The sequence below is a fragment of the Hypanus sabinus genome, chromosome 11, assembly GCF_030144855.1.
Source record: "Hypanus sabinus isolate sHypSab1 chromosome 11, sHypSab1.hap1, whole genome shotgun sequence".
NCBI classification, from domain to species: domain Eukaryota; kingdom Metazoa; phylum Chordata; class Chondrichthyes; order Myliobatiformes; family Dasyatidae; genus Hypanus; species Hypanus sabinus.
Window position 1 is genome coordinate 32,902,573 of NC_082716.1, and position 7,528 is coordinate 32,910,100.

Genomic DNA, 7,528 nt, shown 5'->3' on the forward strand with positions numbered 1-7,528 from the left:
TCAGGAGAGGGAAAGGGAACAGGTAGCCAGTGCAGAGTACCCCTGTGGTCATTTCCTTCAATAATTAGGATACCACTTTAGATACTGTTGGAGGGGAAGAACTGCCAAGGGGAAGCCCCAGTGACCAGATCTCTGGCTCTGTGGCTCAAAAGGGAAGGGAGGAGGAGTGCAGTAATGGTAGAGGAACAGAAGATCTGAAAGAAGCACATAGATGGGTTGTTGCCTCCCAGCTGCCATGGTCGGGGATGTCTCATATTGAGTCTACAACACTGTAAAAGGGCAGAGAGAGCAGCCAGCAGTCATGGTACATATTGTTACCAAGGTCATAGGTAGCAAAAGGGAGGAGGTTCTAAAGAGAGAGAATATGGAGTTAAGTAGAAATCTGAAAAGCAGGACCTCCAGGGTAGTAATCTCTGGATTGCTACCTGTGCCACGCATTTGGTGGATGAATGCACAGCTGAGGAACTGGTGCAGTTTTCTGGATCATTGAGATGTCTTCCAGCAAAGTTATGACTTGTACAAAAAGGATGGATTACATCTGAACCTAAGGGGGACAAATATTCTTGCAGGCAGATTTGCCAGAGTGGTTGGGGAAGGTTTAACCAAATTTGACAGGGGGCTGGGAAACTGAGTGACAGGGCTGAGGATGGGGCAGTTGATATACAAGTTGATGCAATGAGTAGTGAGACTGTGAGGATGGACAGGTAGGTGATAGAGCAAAATTGCAGTCAGTGGGATGAGCTTAAGTGTAATATGGGGTCAAAATCAAAAAGGGTGATGAATACAGGACTGAAGGTGTTATATCTGAATGCACTCAGTATACAGAATGAGTTAGGTGATCTTGTAGCGCAGTTAGAGATTGGCAGGTATAACGTTGTGGATATCATTGAGTCACAGCTGAAAGAGGATCATAGTTGGGAGCTTAACATCTAAGGAGGCACCTTGTATCTCCAAGGCCTGATCAGGTATATGCAAGAACACTATGGGAAGATAGATATCTTAGGAGCCACAGCTGAGATATTTGCTTCACCATTATCTACAAGTGAGATGCCAGAGGAATGGAACGTACTTAATGTTGTGCTTTTACTTAAGAGGGGGTGCATCAGGCCTTGGCAATTTATCTACCCTCATACACTATGTTTAAATTCATCCTGCATCTCTACTGTAATGTGGATTATCCTCAACGCTCATGAGTTCTAATGTCTTCATGTCTTTCTCCATTGAGAAAACAGAGAAGAAATATTCCTTCTGGACCTCCCTATTACCAGCAGTTTCACATATAGATCTCCACTGTAATGAAGCACCTCCATTGTCTATGACAGCACTTATTTTTGTGCTAACTATGAATTTACAGACCATGCCTTGTACAATCTCATTCATATCACTGATACAGATGACAAATAACAATTATATATCCATTACAAAGGGATCATGATCTGCTGGGCAAGTGGGTTAAGGCAAATGGACTTTAATTCAGGTAAGTGTGAAGTGTTGCATTTTGGCAAGACAGTCAGGGTAGGACTTTCACAGTTAACGGAGGAGCAAGGAAAGCTTTTGGCATGCTGGCCTTCATTAGCCAGGACATCTACTGAACTCCTGGTTTAAGGTTTGATATTCTATGTGTTGTTCACTCGCTGTTTGCCCTTTACACAATTTGTTCTTTTTTTCATGTGTTGGTGTTCTCCTGAATGGCTTCCACAATGTTTCTTCGTTTTGTGGCTTTCTGCGGGAGGACGAATCTCAGAGTCTGCGATAATAAATCTGTTTTCAAGGTTATATCACAGTTGTACAAAGTGCTGCCGAGGCCACATTTGGAATATTGTGTTCAGTTCTGCTCATCTTCCTATAGGAAAGATACAATTAAGCAGGAAAAAATGTAGAAATGATTTATGTGGATGCTGCCAGTGCTCAAAGAACTGAGTTATAGAGGTTGAAGGCTATGATTTTACTCCTTGGAACATAAAATGAGCAATGATCTTGTAGTGATGTGTAAGGTCGTGAGCATAAATCGTGTGAGCGTGCAGTTTTTTCCCTGATTTCGGGAAACAAGACAGGAAGATGTACAAGAGGGCGAGAAGACACAGATTTAATAGGAACCCAACGGGCAACTTTTTCCACCCAGAGAGTAGTCCATATTTGAAAAAATGAACAACAAAGGAAGTGGTTGTCAAAGCTACAGTACATTAATATTGAAAAGGCACTTGAACAGGTGCATGACTAAGAAATGTTTAGAGGGATGTAGGTGAAACTTGGGCAAATGGAATGTGCTTAGATGCACATCTTGATTGACATGGAGCAGATGTGCATCTACATTGACATGGGCTAGCCATCTGAAGGGCTGTTTCAGTGCTGGCTCTATGACTATGACTGATTTAAAAAAATGTTACTTTCTCTGTTGCAATGCCATGACAGCTGAAAATTCCCATCACCAGACCATACCCTACAGTTGTCCTCAGCTCTCTGGCTGTGAGATTGTGATTGATCACAGCAGATGATCATTTATATTTGCCTCAGACAGCGACAGGATAAAGTGTCAAAACTGAGTGAAGTAGTGCCTCAGAATCTTCCACAGTTTGCAAGACCCATCCACAGTGGAGCAGACTCCTGGTCAGCGCTCAGAGCTGGTTGCATAAAACTGCTTTTTGTGAAGTCGCACGTGTTGCATCATGAAAAAACAGCTGCATTAGCCACATGTTGGCTGCTGAATTTGTAGTTCCTTCCTCGCTAGTGCAGGCATGTGAAGTCCATGCAATTGAATATGTAGTTTTATTGGATTGACACATATAAAGTTTTGGTTAATTTTTCAGTACCTTGTCCAAGATTCTATAGTATCATTTTCAATAGATTCAAAGTACATTTATTATAAATTATACAACCTTGAGATTTGTTTGCTCACAAGTAAACACAAAGCAAGAAACCCAAAAGCATAAAAAAAAAGACCTGTACCCGATGCAGTAGAGAAAGTAAAAAAACACAAAACCGTGCATACAATTGAAGCAAACAACAACATTCTGAATCAAATTGAGTCCTCAGATCCGAACCCTGAAGCACGCCCAAAGCCTCACTTGTTAGTTCATTTTATTAGCGGGCACCGAGTACAGCAGTCGGGGCAGTCTTCATCGCCTGAACACCATGGAGAGAGGACTGATCAATTAGGAGAACGAGCAAAATCGGCTCTGGCCTCAGAATCTGACACCCTGTCTTTTCAGTCTATCTGGGCTGGCATTTAAATGGACTGAAACAGTGACTTGATGAGAGTAGTGAACATTGCGGACAGAGAGAAACATTGGATCTCACCTCTGATCTGGGCTGGCATTTAAACTGTCTAAACAGCGGTTCGTACCTCGCACTAGGACCCGGCCATTGTGGGGCCTAAAATACACCGACCAGCGACTCACTCAGGGCCCAGATTTCACTATCCAGCCCAAAGCTGCTCTCAAGCTTTTCAAATCAGCTCAGCGCACAGGGTGATCCAATCACATACCCAGGCTGGTTGTATGGCCATTGGAACTCCGTCTGCAACGATTCTGCGGATGTTTTTAATCGGATTTCTTAACTTTTTAAACTAACAGTGAGCTGTCGCACGCGTTCAGTACTGCCGTCTTAACAGGAAGCTTCAATAGCTGTACTGGAATGCCCACTGATTCTCAGTGAGAGGGATGTAATCAAATAAAAACATTTTGTTTATTCTCTCTCAATATGTAATTCTACCTGATATATTGGTGTATTACATACATGATTGTTTTCTGCATATTACAAAAAGACAGGGTTACAAGGATTCAATGTAGAAAATCAGGACCCTTTCACCTGTATATTTGACTGAAGATTAATTTCAAACATTAAACCACTTGCACATTTTTCAGAAAATCCAACACACCTTCTTGTGTGAGAAACACTGTCCTTCCATTGTTTTGGCAGTTAACCTCAAAGACAGCAGGATCTTCCAAAACCCTCTTCCCTGCAATGACAACATACGGATAACCCAGCCGGCTGGCATCTTTCAGCCTCCTGCCAATGGTCAAGTGACTGCGGTCATCCAACAGTACCTCTCCAGCAAGCTGGGGGACAAGGTCCATCAGATTATCATAAAGTGACTCTAACAGGTGCAAGTTCAGTTCCTCCTTGCTCCCTTTCTTAGGGGAAATGAGACAAACCTGGTAAGGGGCCAGGAGGTCGGGCCACCGAATGTCATTTTCAGTGGACAAAACCTCTATTGCTGCAGCCAGTATGCGTGTGATCCCAAGACCAAAGCAGCCCATCTCTGACAGGATGGGCTTGTTCTCAGTGTTAGAATATGAAGCACCAAACATCTGTGAGTACTTGGTCCCAAGATAAAAGGTGTGTCCCACCTCAATGCCTCTGCTTTCTATCAGTTCACCATCGCACTGCGGGCACTTTGATCCTACCGCCTTCATTGTTTCCACGTTGGCCGCAAAATGGCAATCTGAGCACATCAGAAGGCGATCTTCCCCAACCTCTGCTGGCAGCTGAAACTCGTGTGACAGCTTGCCACCAATATTGCCAGTGTCTGCCCGTACCTTCACACACTGCAGTCCCAACCGATCAAATATGCGCCCATAAGCACCAGAAACAAGTTCATAAGTTTCCTTGGCTGCTTCCTCTGAGACGTCAAATGTGTACATGTCTTTCATATAGAACTCCCTTCCTCGGAGCAAACCAAACCGCGGCTTAGGCTCATCTCGGAACTTCCTTGTCACTTGGTATAGCAGCAGTGGTAGTTGTTTGTATGAAAGGTTCCCCTGCATGGCCACAAGCTCAGTCACAGCTTCCTCATGTGTCGGACTCAAGCAGTAGTCCATGCTGTGCCTGTCGTTTAGTCTGAACAGTTCCTTCCCCAGCAGGTCCCAGCGTCCACTCGCCTTCCACAGGTTTGCAGAGGTGAGGCTGGGCATGTTCACTTTCTGGCCCCCGATGGATTGCATTTCCTCATCGATCAGGCTGATGAGTTTCTCCATGGCACGGACTGTATATGGCAGATAGTGAAAGCAGCCCGGATTGGCTGGCTGGATGAGGCCTGCCTGAAGCATCAGTCTTTGGCTGTTGCAGGTGAGCTCACCTGACCGACCAACTCCAGCCATTCTGTCCTCTTGCAGGTTCAAAGGCTGAAAGAGGCGAGATAACAGTAGGCGTTTTGACCTGCATTGGTGAAAATGCGACCTCTGCGAATACAGGAAACCACGGGCAAGGTTCTTGAACAATCCTACTGAAGAACATATTGCCACCTCCATTAGAAATCTGACAGAAAATTCTGAAAAGAATAACAAAATCAGTGGAAGTCTTGAAAAATTAACATGCTTTCAAAATCTATACAATGATTGATGAAGGACGAAAACATTTGTATGCTGTGTACATTAAAGGACAATCCTCTCCAAATCTCTGCTGGCAGCAGATCTTTCAAATGATACAGATGAACTCTTATTTATTTATTCACACACTGCATAGAATAAGCCCTTCCGGCCCATCGAGCCAGGCTACCCAGCAATCCCCCAATTTAATCATGGGTCAATTTACAATAATCAATTAACCTATCGACCGGTAGGTCTTTGGACTGTGGGAGGAAAACTAACGGTCAGGGGGAGAACATACAAACTCCTTACAGGCAGTGACAGGAATTGAACCAATCACCCAAACTGTAAAGCGTTGTGCTAACCACTACACTACCATGCCACTCTTGACCCGTCAATCAACATTGTCATGGCCCCTGTACCATACTTGTCTACCTGTACTGTACTTCCTCTGCCACAGAGCATTCTTTTATTGCTTTTACTTTTGTACCTTCTCAATATACTTATATTTTGAGTTCTCTATCTGGACAGTATGCTAAACAAAGTGTTTCCCCTGTATCTTGGTATTATGCCTTGTGATTTTTGCCTACCCTGGTTTCACTTCCACTATATCCTAAGCTTCAAAAGTTTATTACAATGAGAGATGAATTCTGGGAACTATAAAATGTTTCCACATGGATCCAGAGGGTAACTATTAAGAATGCAAGTAGTTTTCTGCTTGTGATTAGGTCGCCTATTTAATCCAGTAAAACACACAAAATTTTCAGCATCTGCAAAGTCGTCCGTCTCCAACCCTGATGAAAAATTGTAGCTCCATGATCTTTATCAACGATGTGCTTGACGGTGTTAGGGTGGGGAGGGTGAGAATACCTTGAGGATCGGCTTTGCGAGCAAGTAGTCAGGAGCTGGGGCTGACTGGAGCTCATGCAAGAGGTGGAGAAGTGCAACAGTATCAGAACCACTCTACCTGCTGAAAGCTGCAGAGGAGGGGCTGGAATCTGAGGTAACTGGTCATTCCTTGCGCCGAGATGATAACCCAGGTCGTTAATATCGCCCCGCACACCCCATTACTGTCCTCACCTGTCCGCCGACCGCACCGCCGTGCACATGCGCAGCTGCTACAACGGGTCAGCACTCGGCTCAGAAAGTACGAAATCGCGAACCTCGCTCTCATCTCTCAGTGCGTACGCGAGTTACTGAGTCAGTTAAACAGCATTCACAAGAAAAATACGTCTATCATACATAATGTTCAAAGGAAAGAACAAAAATTGTTAATTGTAGTGAACAGATCAAAAGTACATCTAGTGTAATATTACTGCAGTGCATCAATGTCGAGATGAAGGAAAAGATTTGTAACGTAATATCCAGTTATTGAGAAACGTGGATAACACCAACATTGGATGTGCAGTGGATACTGAAAAGGGTTTGCGGGGGTATTTAGACCAACCTTTTGCTAACTCTTTTTGAAACTGCAACTTGACTTTTTATCTTCCCTGTGCAGTCCGTTTATTTTTGTCTGCTTAACGTGTATGTGTCCTACTTTGTTGCGTTTTGTGCAAGTTTCACCTTTAAACCTGCATTGGTCTGATGTATGTGAACCCGTTACAACAGTAACACAATTTGAACCATTAATACTATATTCTGTCATCATATTTGACCTACGAAAATGAACCACCTCACATTTACCTGGGTTGAATTGCATCCGCCACTTCTCAGCCGTTTTGCATTATATCAAGGTCCCATTGTAAACTCTGACAGCCCTCCACACTATCCACAACACCTCCAACCTTTGTGTCATCAGAAAATTTACTAACCCATCCCTCCACTTCCTCACCCAGGTTATTTATAAAAATCACAAAGAGAAGTGGTCCTAGAACAGATCCCTGAGTCACACCACTGGTCACTGACCTCCATGCAGAATATGACCTGTCTAGAACCATTCTCCGCCTTCTGTGGGCAAGCCAGTTCTGGATCCACAAAGCAATGTTCCCTTGGATCCCATGCCTCCTTACTTCTCAATAAGTCTTGCATAGGGTACCTTGTCAAATGTCTTGCCGAAATCCAGATACACTACATCTACTGCTGTGTCTTCATCAATGTGGTTAGTCACATCCTCAAAAATCTCAATCAGACTTGTAAGGCATGACCTGCCTTTCAGAAAGCCATACTGGCTATTCCTAATCATATTATACCTCACTAAATGTTAATAAATCCTTCCTCTC

At 43.8% G+C, this 7,528-nt stretch overlaps 1 protein-coding gene across 2 annotated transcripts; it reads right to left on the reverse strand.

The window, feature by feature from the left end:
• Positions 1–3,247: 3,247 nt before the first annotated feature.
• Positions 3,248–7,188, reverse strand: pars2 (prolyl-tRNA synthetase 2, mitochondrial). Of its 2 annotated transcripts, none has more exons than XM_059984065.1 (2): positions 6,387–7,188; positions 3,248–5,269 (listed from the first exon to the last, which is right to left on the reverse strand). In XM_059984065.1, exons 1-2 carry the CDS (start codon positions 6,478–6,480, stop codon positions 3,840–3,842), a joined length of 1,524 nt encoding a protein of 507 aa, XP_059840048.1. In that variant the 5' UTR covers positions 6,481–7,188; the 3' UTR covers positions 3,248–3,839. The 2 variants fall into 2 exon arrangements, with proteins under 2 accessions (XP_059840048.1, XP_059840050.1); XM_059984067.1 differs by having other exon boundaries at positions 6,274–7,173.
• Between the last annotated feature and the right edge of the window lie 340 nt (positions 7,189–7,528).

Coding starts and splice junctions, on each gene's coding strand:
- pars2 (XM_059984065.1), bottom strand. CDS start 6,480: ATGAGAGCGAGGTTCGCGATTTCGTACTTTCTGAGCCGAGTGCTGACC. Junction 5,270..6,386: donor GCGGTGCGGTCGGCGGACAG/GTGAGGACAGTA, acceptor TATTCTTTTCAG/AATTTTCTGTCAGATTTCTA.